The sequence below is a fragment of the Leptonotus elevatus genome, chromosome 2 (assembly GCF_054856555.1).
Source record: "Leptonotus elevatus isolate MCC_2025b chromosome 2, RoL_Lele_1.0, whole genome shotgun sequence".
NCBI classification, from domain to species: Eukaryota; Metazoa; Chordata; class Actinopteri; order Syngnathiformes; family Syngnathidae; genus Leptonotus; species Leptonotus elevatus.
In genome coordinates this window covers 16,090,646-16,107,834 of record NC_141240.1, presented here as the reverse complement: position 1 = coordinate 16,107,834, position 17,189 = coordinate 16,090,646, and the positions used below count along the sequence as shown (strand labels likewise).

Below are 17,189 nucleotides of genomic sequence, written 5' to 3'. Positions count from 1 at the left end.
TACAGCATATACTCGTACATGACCGCATTTGCCTGATTTATGTCGAAAATGAGTCTTTTTGTTGTCGTTCTTAGCTTCGGCATCAAGAATTCATTTTAAAGAGACAAAGATAAATCAGATTGGCCACACTCAGTAAAACACATACCGCCATGTCTAAATTGTGTTATTCATGGATTTGTGTCCTGGAAACTGAAGGGGAAAAAATAAGTCAGGAAAAAAGTGTGTTCCAGACTCTGCACAATAATCAGACAGATTGATTGAGTGCAACTGTTTGTTGATTAATTGTGGATGCCCTTCAGTTGGATGTATTTTATGATTTGTATTCCCAAGTGAGTTTAAGTGAGTGCCCTAAAAAGGTTTTCCATCATCTCGTTAAAGAAAAACAAAGCAACAGATATGGAAACGCAACGGACGTGGCGGAGGTAATGATTGACATGCTTTTCCTACCATTCTACAGCCAGTACAATAGTGAGAGTTAATGACTATTTAAAGCCCGGGGAAGCTTTACTCGCTGGTTGAAAGGTAGATGCAGATGGTGAATTATTAACACGCAATGACAAAAGTAGAAAGCGAGCGGAGTGGGAAGTGAGCAGTGAAGGATTTCACATGGACAAGCGAACGCACATACGGAGTCTTGTCACACTGTTTGACTATTATTTGGTGCCTGCGACTAATGCATGAGGGATCCACAAACACATCAACGTTGGGACGATGTAAGACATTTAAAAAATTAGGAAAACATCTGAATTAAAGTGTTTATTCAGACTTAAGATAGGGTTACATACAGGTTTGTAGGTTCCAACTTCTTGTTTTGGTTGATCCAAATATTTCCCAACGTGACAATCTAGTGTCAAATCTGTTCCTCAGGGTTGTGTCCTAGACAACAAGTCCTCCAACAATAACGACCATATTGGTCGTTTTACCATGCACCAAAATACGACCAAGTGTCACTCACGTATTGTAGTTTAGCGAGCTCTATCGGCCATGTTGAATAGTGCAAAAATCCAAAACTGAGACTCGAACCCAGACCGTCTGGTCGGGAGACTAACGTCTAATTTACTGAGCTAACAGTCCAGTAATGATCTTAGTGTTCATTTTTAGTGTTGACATGTATGTCAATTCGCCAACAAATAGCTCAGTTAGATAAACACTCGTCTTCCGGGTTCGAGTCTCACTTTTGTATGTTTGCGCTATTTAACATGGCCGATAGAGCTCGCTAAACTAAAATACGTTCAACTTGGTCGTAATTTGGCACCTTTTCAAAATGACCTATGAGGTCGTATTTATTGGAGGACTGTCTCGTTCTAGGGCCGCTTTTGTTCATCATCGACTAATGTCGACATAACCCCCCCCCCCCCCTGACTAATTCAACACCGACTTGGATGATACCCGACTCAACCTGTTCACCAGGCCTAACTTCACATACAATTTATATACTTAATTAACCCATTCACTGCCATTGACGGCTATAGACGTCAAAAATTCATTTGAACTATTTCTATTAGTTTAACATTTTTTCCCACTTTTGTTAACAAGAGTATGAAAACCTAGAATTTTTTTTATTGGACATTTAGAACAGATTTAATTAACTAGTGAAGTCATGCGATTAATTATGATTTAAAAAAATGTAATCACCCCTAATTTTTAATAATATTTTCTTTAAAAAAAAGAAGAAAATAATCTTTTCTTTTAAAAGAATAAGAAAAGAAAAGATTATTAAAAATTAGGGGCGTAATTTTTTGGGTAATTAATCGCATGATTTCACTAGTTAACTCACAATTAACCACACATGTTATATATCTGTTCTAAATGTACAATATATTTTTTCTAGGTTTTCATACTCTTGTTAACAAAAGTGGGGGAAAAACTAACTGAAATTGAAATGAATTTTTGACATCTATTTCCGTCAATGGCAATGAATGAGTTAATAAGCCCAACTCTGTTGCTAACCAAAACAGCAGCACTAAAGTATTTTAAACCGTCTCAGAAGAATTTAAGTGTGGAGCCTTATCACATATTGTAAAGGAAAGCTTTGCACAGTACTCATTGACTGTCAGCCCCGTTCAAATCATGATCGACTTCTAAAGCTGTCAATGGCTGTGAATCGGGTCAAGTGGATCTTGCATTAGGTGGATGCCAGGAGGATGATGAGCGTTCCAATCGACTTCAACATGCAATTGCTCCACAATGCTTGTTTTCCGGGACCTTCTCAACTTCTCTTCATTTCTATACAATGTCATACGATTAATTACAAGTAAACATTTTGATAGCCTGACGGCCCTAATTTTTAATAATCACCTCGTCAGGCGATTAAAATTTTAAATTGTAATTAATCGCATGACTTCACTAGTTAACTCACGATTAATCACAAATTTTATATATGTTCTAAATGTACATTTTCATACCCCTGTTAAGAAAAGTGGCACCCAAAAAAAAGTTAAACTAATAGAAATAGTGCAAATGAATTGTTGACGTTTATAGCCATCAATGGCAGTGAATGAGTTAATTTCTCCCACCCCAAGTGAATAGTCAGGGTGTAACCTCGACAGAACGCTACCTATCTATCTAAGCTCACATCAGCATTGTTACTCGCCCTGCCTATTTCCGACACACAACAATTATTTTTCACTACATCCCGTAGATGATTTTTGTAAGTCATTTGAGATTGACACTCAAACACACCGTACTGAAATGAGTAGTAGAAACAAACCCATTCAACGGAGAAGGTGGAATCTAATTTGGGAGTTGGAGCGGCTCAACTCTCTTTCCTTCCTTAGAGCAGGTTGCGCCCTCCCACAAAGCGCTGTGAAAAAATCACCAACGTAATACGTAATTCTGCTGAACAGATTTAGAACCTCGTCTGTGGAAGTAATTACCGACAAAAACAGTGAGCGATACGAACAGAGCCAGAGGTGCGGTAGTCCACTTATCTTTTATCTGACAGTTCGGAAGCGAGTTGACATCTGTTCTGCAAATAACTGATACACACTCAAGTGTGTGAATGTGTGTTTGCGTGTAACTGTGTGTGTGTGAAATAGCAAGGAGTTTGGGGGAGTGAAGCAGTCGCATACTATATCTTGTCCCATTTATCTCGGTACGTCCTTTCTGTCTGTGATTGTGTAAGGCTTTCCCGGCCTTCACATCTACTGGCAAGGGAAATATATTTAGGATGGTAAATCTCACTTTTTGACATGAAAAGGTCCTTTCTTTTTTTTATTTATCCGTTTTTTGCAAAATCCGAGGAATAAACAGTTCGGAGAATGGATATCCCCAACTAAGCAGTGTTTTCCAGTAGTAGGGCAAACATATTGTATTAAATGCAGAACACACAAACCCTATTTTTCTGTGTTGGAGATGTTCTTTTCATGGTTGATTTGATGTATTGTTTTTTTTTGTCATTATACTCATAATCTCACAGGTCACAAGGGGACATTTTATTTACATTGCTGTCTATTTTCAATTTATTTTTAACCTAGTAAATTAAATTGTGCTACAGTGAGGTGTGTATTATATTAGTTGTAATAATAATTTTTAATTAAAACTGCGTTCATTTCCTAATAGAAAAAGAAGGGGGGGGGGGGGGCGTATAGCAGGAGTTCCCGATCTGGATAATTCTCAAATTTGGAATTTGCCTGGGATGCCATGTGGGCCTGCCGTGCCCCCGTTCTGCTGCGTTGGGCGTTGGGGGGCGCTCCTGCTCCTGGCTTTGCTCTCCGGCCGGTGGCCCCTGCGAGGCTCGGGGTTGTGACTTGGCGCTGCCGTGGTCTGGGGGGCCCTGGGGGGGTTGTGCTTGCTCTGTTCTGGCCGGGGTCGACGGCTCCCCTCTTTGGTGGAGGTTTTCATGCATGGCAGGTCCACCACACCAGCATCTATCGAAATTCAAACACAATCTGCTTCTTCCTCTGGTCGTTGAATCGGGGGAAGCTGATGTCTGTGAATCTCACTCTGCTTCATCTATCCTTCCTTCCTTTTCTCAGTATTTCCTTTGGTCTCTTGAGGTCTCCCTAATTTGTTGGAATTTAGATGTTTCTGGGGTTGGTGAAAGATTCTGGTTGGTAACCCGGTGGGTCGTAGGCGATGTCTGGTCGGTGCTGGATTTCACTTTTCTTTCTTTTCTTTGATCCTTCCTCGGGTCTCCTGACAACTTCACGACTCTAGCGGGATTCTGAAGTATTCGGTTTAGGTGAACGGTATGGGATTTTTTAATAGGTTTTAGGTGAATTAATGAGCACACACTCACATATGCACACACACATCCACATATTCTCACGCACCAACAAAAAATGAAGAAAAAAAAGAGAGCAATGATGATGACATGTCGAATCGGTAAGATTACCGAATGAACAATACTGAGCTCTCTCAGAATCTCTCAGAATTTGAATATGTTCACATCTTTATTTGCCTTCTATAAGTTCAGAGCACTGCCGATGGCACAAAATCCTTCGTTAGTTCTCTAGAAATATATTTAAACTGACACGGCATGCCATGACCACTGCAGAAATACAGTAAGAGCGGAAAATGAGGGGCCATTGGGTCATGTGCCACTCTGGTCTCAAAATAAATATTTAGTAAATGTATGTAATTGTGGCAACTGGTTTAGAGGTTTAGCTTGGTGTCATTGTGAGTGTGAAAATTGAAAATGAAAGGTCACAGGCAAGTACTTTGGATTAAATACACCATGTTATCTTTCCTCCCCCCTCTGCACCCATACATGGAGGGAGAAGGCATGGAGGAATGCTAGATGACAGCTGAGCAAGGAGCCGCAGTGTCTGTATGAGAGGCTTTTAGCTCACCCGGTACTGCTGCCAATTAGCCCGGAACAGCAGGAAATACACTTTTAACACTGTCACACTGCTGTGGACGACTTTTTAATATGAGCAATTAACTCAATCACTCCCGGCCATTTTTCCTTCGCTCCCGGCTGTCTTACCGAATTTTGACTGATTTTGCAAGGCCCACAATATATTCTGTTTTATTGCTATAAAAACATGGAAAAGAAAGATTAGAGTCTCTTCTCTCATCAGGAAAAAAAAAGTATATTTCTATCTGTTTCCATTTTGCAGCAATTAGCAATAGAATTTAGCTAAGTTTCATCATTATTCACAAACCTGTTGAAAACACTGGGAAAAAGAGCTTGTTGCAACATGACCCTGGCTGATCTCTTATACTCTGCTGCCACCTGATGGCCGTTTTTTTGTAATACAGTGGTACAGTGGAGTTTGAACACAATTTGTTCCTGTGAAGTGTTCAAAGTCTGAATTGTTCAACTTCCGGAAAAAAAATCTCATAGGAAATAATGTAAATGCACTTAATCCATTCCCAAGCTCTCTCTATATATATATATATATATATATATATATATATATATATATATATATATATATATATATATATATATATATATATATATATATAACTTGTACACACTGTACAGTATTTAAACAATTTAAAATACCTTGCTTTTTCTGTTGTGGTGGGATGTCAGTGGATGATAAATGCTATGTTAAACAAAAGGCTTATTTTAGTAATTTTAATGATCAGATTTTGTTTTGGATATCAAAATGGGCAGTCAGAATCAAATGCTATCAAATGAAAATTGTTATATGTCTGAATTAAGATCTCAAGAAGGATTATGTTTTAAATAAAAAAAAATATATAAAAATTTAAAATTTAATTCTCAGAAGTTCTTACTGCTGTTGCTCAAAAGGCAGCAAGATTTTTATGTATGTGAAAATGTATTGGTGTCAAAATAAAACAGTGTTCCAATCCCAGTAGAATTTCTCATATTGGTATCTACAACATAGAACATATTATTGTTAAGAAAACGTGTGAATCAATTTTCTAAGAGTGATTGTGTGATAGTCAGGCCCTCTCTCAAGTCCACCATTAGTGGCTCCTGGATGAAAATCTCCCATACACACACTCCAACATCCATCACCTGTACCGCTTATCCTCACCAGGGTCGCACTCCAACATCTTGAGTGGAATTAGAGTTTGCATTCACTCCATATTTGATTCCATTCTCAGATCGCATGAATGAACGATTGCAAATCATTTCACAAGAGAAGGCAATGTTAGGAAACAAATAGAAGCTGTCAGTCAGCTTGCAGCGTGAAGGTTGGGGGGGGGGGGGGGTCTTGGAGAGGATGTGGCATCAACATGACACATTCCAACAGGTCTGGACGAAACAGAGAAGGCTAAAGACAAACTGTTTGCTGCCACATGAAGCAAACAATGGCTGAATCAAAAGCCGGGGTAACAACGAATGAAGGTAAATAATGGCAGAGAACAGAAAAAGGTCATTATTTATCTTATCTGCAGCCCTTGCCATCAGGTAGCAGAGAAAGTCAACATCCTCCGCCTGGCTAATTAATGTACATGCTGGCTAACTGTATCTTCTCTTTGCTCAACACTTAGCTGAAGGATGACTGACTCCCCACCAAACAACCAGCTGCTCTCCTCCCTCCTCTTTGTCAAAATCCCGCCTGCACGCCGCATCTCTCTCAGCAGCTCACACTCCTCCTTTCTGCCCGGCTCTTTACATCCCTCATTTAGCTTAGAATGGAACTAACGGGGATTCTAATGGTTCACACACATCACAGCAACTCTTTCACGTTAACAATGTGCAACCTAAATTTAACCAGTTATTGTGACGATTTGGTGAAACACTCTGGTTGGTAACCCGGTGGGTAGCAGGTGATGTCTGCTCGGTGCTGGATTTCACTTTCCTTTCTTTGATCCTTCCTCGGGTCTCCTGACAACCTCACGACTCTAGCTGGATTCTGAAGTCTTCGGTTTACGTGAACGGTATGGGATTTTTAATAGGTTTTAGGTGAATTAATGAGTACACACTCACACACAGAAAAATTTAATAAATAAATAAATAAAGAGAGACAGCAATGATGATGACATGTTGAATTGGTAAAATTACCGAATGAACAATACTGAGCTCTCTCAGGAAGTAAAAAAACAAAACAAAAAACAATGTGCAACCTAAATTTAACGTGACAGTTATTGTGATTAAGACGCACATTCAACAAACTATAGGCAACATAACACACTTAAGCAATTATGGTTAACAACCTTATGAGAGAAATAATCAGTATCGCATTGTTGTGCATCTCACAATGCATGCTGGCTGTACACAAAAAAACAGATTTTTGTTTCTTCACAAGAACCATTATCAGTTGGTTTAAGGTTCACAAAAATCAATAAGCTTTTGCTTCCCATCCCTAGTCTAGATTACTACTCCTCCTTCAAATTTCTTTAAACTGCATTCCATACAACAGTGGGCTCTTCCGAAAGGCATTCACGTAAGCCTTAGCACTTGTTTGTACCCTTACATGCAAACAAAAGGTACAGAAATGGTCGGCCTACCGTTTGTGTACCGTACCTTTTCTAACTATTTTTACCTAGGACAGGTGTCAGCAACCTTTACTGTCAAAAGAGTCGTTTTAGGCCAAAAAATCTGTCTAGAGACGCAAAATATTTTAATATGGTGATGAATGAAACAGTGTGTTAGTGTAATCTAATGAGAGCTAATTAGAGCTGCACCATAACCCAAAATATGCAACATGCAATTCATTTTCTTCTACCTTTTGTCTTCCTTTTCTGGATTTTTTTGTTGTTGTAATTTTGCATCCTTCATTTTCACACATTTTTAGACTTTTCTGCCATTTTGTCCAATTTCTGACATTGGTGACAATTTTATGGACAATATGTTAATTTTCTGCCCCTCTTCTTCCTTTTTTGGGACATTTGGGGCAATTTTGTGGACATGTTAGGGTAATTTTCGGGATTTCTTCTTTAGTTTTGGGACATTTTCTAATTACTTCTTGAACGTGTTCTTGTCTGCCTTTTGTAAAAAAAATATATATATATTTTTTCTGACTTTTTGGGCAATTCCAAAGACTTTTTAAGGAAATGTTCTGCCTTTCTTCTTTTGTTTTTGAACAAACTTTTTGTTTTGAACATTTTCTTTTCTGACATTTTTATTCAATTCCCTGACATTTTATGGTAATTTACTGCTTTTCCTCCTCCTTTTTGGACATTATGTGGTCACTTTTTGGATATTTTTGGGCAATTTTTGGAATATTTATTTATTATTTTTTTATTTAATAATTAATTCATTTAAAGAATATTTTATCTAAAACATAAAAATAAACATGTAAAAATAATAATAATTTCCACTATTTTTAGAGGCCCACAGGGAGCCACAGGAAATGGACTGAAGAGCCACATGTGGCTCCAGAGCCGCAGGTTACAGATCCTTGACCTAGGGGTTCAATTGTAAATCCTACAGGGTACATCACAAAAACATGTACTGTAACTTGGAGAGCAAAAATGGACCCCTAAAGTACACTTTGTTTTAGAGAGAGTGCAGGGAGTTAAATGAAAGAGGTTTTTTTTTTTTTGCTATTGTAAAAGTCACTATAATGGCAACACTGACGTGCTTTTGTAAACTAGCTCCTCTCTGGTTACGACAAAGGATAAATATTTAATTTATTTCAAATGAAAATGTACCTTTTTATTAATCAGAGCGTGAATACTTAGGTTAAAATATTAAAAATGTATGTACTTTACAAGGAATTTCATGGTACAGAATTGGTTTAATTGGCATTAGGATAAACAGGAGGTGCTAGAAGAGAATGCTAAGCTGCAGATGTGCGAAGGCCAAAGAAAGCAAGCTGAATGGCGCCGCGCATTTCATCGTGTCCATTGAGAACGCCGCTCTCCTTGCCCACCTGTTGCAGATGATACAACATGCTTCTCCTTTCAGACGCCCACGACACGGGAATGTGCATAGCTTCTTACAGCTGTCTCCGTGTGCCTGTGAATCTAACACGGTGTGTAATAGCAGCATCTGGCCTCACTCACTGAGAGACTATGTTAGACTTCCAGACACAGAGACGGACACTATCAATTCAGCAACAGCTGAGGGGAACAACAGTCCACGCCAGGCCAAGAACACTTGGCTCAAGCATAGTGAAGCTGGCAAGTTCCAGTCCAATGAGTCCAATTTGTAATTCGACCACAATTTTACGGTAAAACATGGATTAATTTGCCCAAAACTCCAGAGTTTCAACCATTGTCATGCAATTGAGCATGCACCACCTTGGCAGTGTTTTGCTTTTACTTTGGCTTATTTGACTGCAGCTTCAACAAGTTACGCTCAGAGGAGAAAACGAGAAGAGCAGAAAAATGTACACCAGAAGTTAGGAGACTCACTTTCAAAGACGTGTTGTCACACGCTAGACATATTACTGAGTGGGCATCAAACATATGCTGACCTCCAGGGTCAATCATATTCGACATCAACAATCGTCTAGTTAGCAGTAGTGAGAAATAAGTGATTAGAAATTGAGCATTGTTTGTGTTGTAATGACAACAGACAAAAATGCACACGCTTTATGAAAACACTGCTGTTTAAGAAACGCATGCAAAGAATGAGACAATAGCAAAACAGTATTAATGCAACTAAACTTAACTAAATTTATGGAGCACTTTAAAAGACAACCGCATGTATAACAAAGTTCTGATATTCTCTGCAAAAAATAAAAAATATCAAAGCAGATACGCAAAAATAACATTGAATGGTAAAAAGGGTGCTTATTAACTCATTCACTGCCATTGACGGCTATAGACGTCAAAAATTCATTTGAACTATTTATTAGTTTCACATTTTTTCCACTTTTGTTAAGAGTATGAAAACCTAGAACATTTTTTTGCTGTACTTTTACAACAGACATAACATTTGTGATTAATCGTGAGTTAACTAGTGAAGTCATGTGATTAATTACAATTTTAAAAACAATTCATCGGTTGATACCCCTAATAAAAAAAAAGAAGAAAAGATTATTAAAAATTAGGGGTGTCATTAGTTAACTCACGGTTATTCACAAATTTTATATCTGTTCTAAATGTACAGTACATTTTTTTTTAGGTTTTCATACTTTTGTTAACAAAAGTGTGTGTGGGGGGAGGGGGGTGAACCTAATATAAATAGTTCAAATGAGTTTTCGAAGTCTATAGCCGTTAATGGCAGTGAGTGAGTTCAGCGCATTAAAGGCCATGAGATGAAAGTGATTAGGATGACCGTATCTCAAAAGGACCAGCTACTAACCACAGGCTAAATAGAACAGATGACAAGGCACACATGGCTGGCAGATGTTGGCTTGAGATTTTTTGCTCAGCTTCGCTTGCAAGTTTGGGTTTACTGTCTGTGCTAATTAGAGCCCTGATGACCAAAATGTGGTGCCGCTGAGAGGAGAAAGCTCAGTGAAAAGCCACACTACATAAGGGACTTGTCGACGTTTATTTGCAGTCTATGTTTGTTGTGAAGTCATTTTTCATGTTGGTTAAAAAATAAAAAACTTTTTTTTTTTTAATTGCGTAAACCACTTAGATCCAATAACTATTCTTAACGGTTAAAATGTTCTGCATGGTACACACACTACGACCAAATACGTTTTTTTTTTAATGTATTATGTCATACACATACCAAGGTAAAACAATACTGACCTCATCCAATTTTAAATGTCAAAGTCAATTTTGACCCAACACAGCCAGTGAAAACAGGCACATCATTTGTAAAGATGTTCCATTCTTTGTTTTTTCACTAGAATTTAGTTGGATGTCATAGGGGGGAAGAAAGTTAACTCATTCCCTGCCATAAATTCAAAAAAAAAGAAGATTATTAGAAATTTGGGACAAGAGGTGATAATTTTTTTTTAATTGTAATTAATCGCATGACTTCACTAGTTAACTCACGATTAATCAAAAATTTTATATCGGTTATAAATGTACAATAAAAAAGTATAGGTTTTCATACTCTTGTTAACAAAAGTGGGGGGGAAATGTTAAACTAATAGAAATAGTTTAAATTAATTTTGGACGTTTATAGCCGCCAATGGCAGTGAATGAGTTAATGTTCACAGCTGCACAGTTTGGCCCAAAAAGCAAATTTTTGCCATTATTTATAGGAATTAGTATGAGGCCATATATAGTATTTCGACGTCAATAATTCATTAGACGGCGTGGTAAGCACGTGTGCCTCGCAGTCAACAATTGTTTGCTTGGAACTAAACTCGTGCATTACTATCTGGAGTCGTTCTCACCATGCTTGTGAGGATTTTCTCTGGATACTTCTACTTACTTCCACATTTCAAAATCATGAAAGATAGGTTAACAGAAGATTCGAAACTTGTCCATAGATGCAAATGTGAGTGTGAATGTTTGTTTATCCACATCTGTTGCATTATGATTGATCTCACCTCTTGCCCAAAGTCAGCTGGGATAGGCTCAAGCTTAACTGTAACCCTAATAAATGTATTTATTCATTTTTATATGAAACCCTATCATATCATGTAAAAGCCTCTTTATAACATCACTTGACTTTTTGCATCATGAGATTAGCAAGCAAGATCTTTGGGTTTGACCAAATTTAAGCACCTCGCTGGCCAACAATGGCAATAGCTAATTAGAGCTAATTAGAGCTGCACCATAACCAAAAATATGCAGCATCCAATTAATTTTCTTCCACCTTTTGTCTTCCTTTTCTGTATTTTTTTGTTGTTGTATTTTTTTTATACTTAATTTTCACACATTTTTAGACTTTTCTTACTTTCTGCCAAATTTCTGACATTGTTGACAATTTTATGGACAATATGTTAATTTTCTGCCCCTCTTCTTCCTTTTTTGGGACATTTTGGGTAATTTTGTGGACATGTTAGGGTAATTTTCGGGATTTCTTCTTTAGTTTTTGGACATTTTATAATTACTTCTTGAACGCTTTTTTGTCTGCCTTTTGTAAAAAAAAAATAATTCTATTTTCTGACTTTTTGGGCAATTCCAAAGACTGCCTTTCTTCTTTTGAACATTTTCTTTTCTGACGTTTTTATTCAATTCTCTGACATTTTTGGGACTTTCGTGGACATTTTGTGGTAATTTTCTGCTTTTCCTCTTCCTTTTTGGACATTATGTGGTCACTTTTTGGACATTTTGGGGCAATTTTCATCTGCCTTTTGTAAAATTTGGAGTCTTTTTGAATATTTTTTATTTTATTTAATAATTAATTCGTTTAAATAATATTTTTATCTAAAACATAAAAATAAACATGTAATAATAATAATAATTTCCACTATTTTTAGAGGCCCACAGGGAGCCACAGGAAATGAACTAAAGAGCCACATGTGGCTCCAGAGCCGCAGCTTGCAGACCCCTGACCGAGGGGTTCAATTGTAAATCCTACAAGGTACATCACAAAAACGTGTACTTTACCTTGACCAAATGTAAGCACCTCGCTGGCCAACAATAGCAATAACAAAAAGGCCATATTCGCTCCTTTCGTTACAACCATCACAGCAAAGCTCATCTGAACAGCAATATAATTGAATGACCTTCATAGATTTATCAATGAAGATGAAGAATACTACTTCCAAGTAGATGTTACACTACACTGAATTCTAATGTCAATATCATGCAAATATAGATGACCTCCAACATATGTGACAGCTGGCTCATGTTTACAAGCCGAGTCCAGAGTGTGTGTGTGTGATCCATTTCCCTCTTGACAGTATCACAGTGCAATTGCACCTTGTCTGAGACTAGATAATTAGAGGTCTCAAGATGTTTGGGGGGGGGGGGGGCTGTTTTACGCAGCCTGTCATTAGCATTAGCCTCTGGGTTCACGGCAGAAATAAAAGACTGGGAAAATAAAATGTCAAAGAGCAGAGAGGGCGGCAATAACATTGAGACTATTCTAGTCATCACTTTTGTTTGTGATGGCATCACAGTAGTGTTAATTTTGTCAATGAAAATTAACAAAAATAATTTCGTCCACACACCTTTTTCACTGCACCAAAACTAGACTAGACTAGACTAAAACCCTCATCAATAAACAATAAGTGGGACTAAATCAATATGCATTTTCATCGACTCATGAAGACGAGACGAAAAATGTACTTCACTTAATAAAAATGTATGGACATTTTAGTTCATGAACAAAACGAGACGAAAATGACATGTCATGTGACATATAGTGACACACACCCTTTCAAATCTGCAGCGAGCGAGGGACGTGGGACAGACAGGAGGTGGATTCATGGTTAAAGGGGGAAACAATTACATTAAATTAAATCAATTATAGTTATAGCGTAACATTAATCCAACGGCTATACCATTCCAACAATAATGTTAATCCGACTGCTAACTAATGCTGGCTAATTTGCTAGCTCATAGCATGGAGCCATTGTAACCACTTGCCTGCTATACTGTAATTGTGTGTCAAGTTGTTTTTCATTAAAAAGATGCGAGAGAATTTGATGTAAAATAGTTTTACATATATTATCTGCTGACGGGGAAAAATACAGGGGTAAAATGATTGTACTGACTAAAACTAGACTAAAATGACTCCATTTTAGAATGGCGCATAAAATGAACACATCACAGGGGTACTGTGACGTCAGTGAAGAAAATAATTAGCTTTGCCTGAAATACAGACACACGTACTCACACACACAAAAACGCACTATGGCCAAAGCAACAATAAGTCAACATCAAGCATTTCAGCGTAAACCCGTGCTTCTCATTGCTTGTCCAGTCAATCCAGTCTAAAAACCACATTTGGTTGTTAAAGATCCGAGTTTGCTATAATAAGCTAATTGAACAAATTCCTTACGCCATTGTCACCCCGCTACCTCGAGAAGTGAAATGTTCTCCGGATAAACATGTTAAACTGTTCCCTTCTGAACAGGACATCAGAAACCAGCCAGACCTTTGTTTTGAATGAGACCAGATCCATTTCTCATTTGATCCTCCCCCACCTTTATCTCCACCTCCACTTTTCAGACAGAAAAGCTTCTGCCAACAAAAAACCCATCTCACCGGGCCTTTCATATAAACCAACCTGTTCCCTCACTCTGCCCTCCCCTTTTGCCCCCACCCATCAGGCCCACCCCCCTTGTTCTTTGTTTCTGATTCGAGCCTAGCTTTTCTTGCTCCTCTACTTATCCCCCCCCCACCCTCCCCTCCTTGCTGCACCATTGTTCTGATATCTACACATTTCCGGAGGCTGTCGCTTACAAAAGACTTCTGAGACACACTCCCAAAATCCCATTGCCTAAAACCCACCTTCACCTGCGAACGTCGCACACGTGCACGCACGCACACACACACACGCACACACAATGAGGAGCTGAGAGCCCGCTGTTCTCGCGCATAAATGTGCTGGAAAAGTTGAATTGCAGAGGATTTGCTGAGCCTCAAATCCACTTTGATGTTTCCTTCACACACACCTACACACCTACACAACATGTCTGACCCTGAGGGTTTGAAAATGACCCCTTGTCCCGAAAGGCGCCGCAAGACCCCATCCCCAGCTGTCTGTCAACGTGTCTTATGCTAGTGCGCGATGTTTAAACTCCCACTTGTTCAAATTCTACACCCCCATTTCCTCCTGCACTTTCCCTCTCAGCTTTCACTTCCTCGAAAGCTTTCACAAGTGATTAAGGATTCAAATCTGAGCTGACAACCCCGCAATTGTTGCTCAAGGGCACCTCGGTGGAGAATTCATGGTGAATACAGGACGGCTGTTTTTGCCTGATTGAGGCGGCCATCGAACCTGGGGCTCTTTGGCCGCATCATAAACCACTCTGCCGTGACCTCCGCTGCCTTTTTTCAAACAAAAACAAACACTGCCCACCTTCTCGTGTCTTCGCTCTCAAAGAGAATGGCAATGGCAAAAATCAAATACAATCAGACAGGATGATAAACAATTAGCATGCAAATGTGAAATAGTTTGATTATGAACTGGAGCATTACAACATGAACACTGCGTCACAGGAAAGGGTCTGACTGCTCAGTGCAATATGAGCAATATAAATAATGAAATATCAGTTACAGTATATACATAATACATATTTATACCAAGCACATGTAGCCTTCCACATGCAGTGATCCGCTAAAAAGTGCTGCCTCCATGAGTGAAAATACAATCTATTTTCAAATATTTTTCCATGTCACGCTGGGTTCATAGTTTGTGTCGCAACCCCCTTATTCCATCTTTGGTCATCTTGGTAACAAGAGTCACAGTCAGAACTGGCCAATAGTAGAAAACGGGCTAATTTTAGCAAGGTTAAAATAATAGGTTGCGCTGTACTTTATTGTAATTCTTGATCCTTTGGTATTTTGACAAAAGCATAAAAAGGGCATAGTTTTAATTGCAAATGCAGAATACGTCTCCTTTAAAAAATTGTCTACACAGTTAATCAACTTCGAATGTTGACAACAGTTTACATTATTTCCTATGTGAAAAACAAGAAACGGTGAGGCGGACTTAAATGAGATTCAAGTTTCGTTACACGTCGTTTTGATCAAAGTTCAAGTCAACTATTTTTATGTTTGATGATGGACAACATTGACCTTGCCTGTACAGCTAACCACATTACGATGGAAACAATTAGGTGACTTTAAAGCAACAAACAACAAAAAAGCTCCACAAATATGGCAGACATGCTGTATTGCATCTTATGACAACACAATATTTTGTCATAACTTTAAACCACTAGAGGGTTTATATTGTCTAAAAATGTCCCAATGTTGAATTAATCTGTTTTTTTATTGAGTTTTTGCCCTCCATTTTCATGAGAACAGGATTTTTCCCAAGCTTTCTTATTACATGCTATTGATATGATATTGTCAGCCTTTTACATAACATCATGGGACGGACACACACGCACACACATTTTGCATTGCTGTAGGTGAGTTTGTTTGTGGTTTCAGCTGAGCTTGTTTTAAAAGTACCATAAAGAGGAGACACGCCACCCACAGAGGCCTTTGCTATCAGTCTCGACCAAGCGGCTATTTTGATCGTTCAAGTGCACGCAACTTGATATTTATAATGAATATGCTATTCTAATAGTTCAAGTACACGTATTTAGATATTTATAAAACGAGTAGTAAGGAAGAGTTACTCCACTGACCTTGACATTTTTCCATCCTCACATCTGCTGTACATTTATTAACATACTCCAAGCCTATTTTTGTTTTAACACGTGAATGTTTTTAGGAACAACCTGGACCACTTTTCCACGCTGCAAAAAAACAAACAACTTTTATTGGAATAACTTGATTGTGACTTTTTCCTTCTACTCTCTAATGTGGCTACAACTTAACAGTGTATCAGACCGCGTGGAACCACACTGCCCCTAAGTGGCCAAATCGAGTACAACATGAACAGCGCTCCAAATAAAGGCACACACAGACAAAGGCAAGACAGTATAAAATAATTTAAATAAAATGGATTTGAGGACATTTAAAATAGATTCTGAATCGCACTAAATGAGAATCACGATTCTTATGAGAAACGATTTTTTGGCACACCCCTAATGAACAGTATCCCCCCCCCCCCCCCCCCACCCCCCAGCCCATAAATACTGCCTCAATGCTGAATGATCTGACTTGTTTGGCACATTCAACTTGTTTTTGTGCAGCCAACATGAACAAGTTCATGTATTGCCCTCCAGAGATTTGACCAATGAGAACCCAGTGACCTGGAGACAATCGTTATGCCTCGGCAAGCTCACCACTGGATGACTTCTGAGGATTTCTTAAGGATCAAAAACTATAGATGGACTTCAAAAGGTGCGGGTGTACAGTGCACTCACCGCAGACCAACACCAACAGTGACGCTTGCATCTCGCAGCTGCACACGGGACAGACAACCTGTAGAAGAAAGTAGCAAAACGTCTTCATCCACACCGTACTGCCTTCTTTGTAATACTTTTACACACAAGTTAAAAAAACATGAATACATATACTAACATTCCAGGAGCACGAGACAAGTCCTCCAATTGATTTCTTTATTTTATTTTATTTCCACCCACTTTGTGTTAAAATAGCCAAATGCTTCCATTTACGGGCGGTCATTAAACGCCGCAGGGAGGTGGACACTCACCCCGTTGGTACCGCTCAGATGTACACTCCGCTATCGGTGTCCGAACCCGCTGCTCTTCCTTTGGGTCCACTTGCTGCGAAGCTGTGGGACACTACAAGAGGAGCTTGCGTCGCCTTGCTCCAGTCGGAGCGAAACTTCTGTGCTCCTGCGTGTGGAAAACCCGGGTTGGAATCCTACCGGACGGGAGCAGAGCAGGGACAGAGGGAGGAGACACACGGGCGGCCCCTCCGTGGTG

General features: G+C 38.8%; 1 protein-coding gene across 2 annotated transcripts in view; it reads right to left on the bottom strand.

Moving 5' to 3' along the window:
- The window catches only part of lamb2 (laminin, beta 2 (laminin S)), a 45,754-nt gene extending 31,937 nt beyond the window's left edge, over positions 1-13,817 (bottom strand). For both annotated transcript variants that reach the window (XM_086069221.1, XM_086069222.1), the window contains exon 1: positions 13,775-13,817. In XM_086069221.1, the coding sequence (XP_085925347.1) occupies positions 13,775-13,808 (34 nt within the window). In that variant the 5' untranslated portion in view covers positions 13,809-13,817. The remainder of the gene's footprint in view (positions 1-13,774) is intronic.
- Between the last annotated feature and the right edge of the window lie 3,372 nt (positions 13,818-17,189).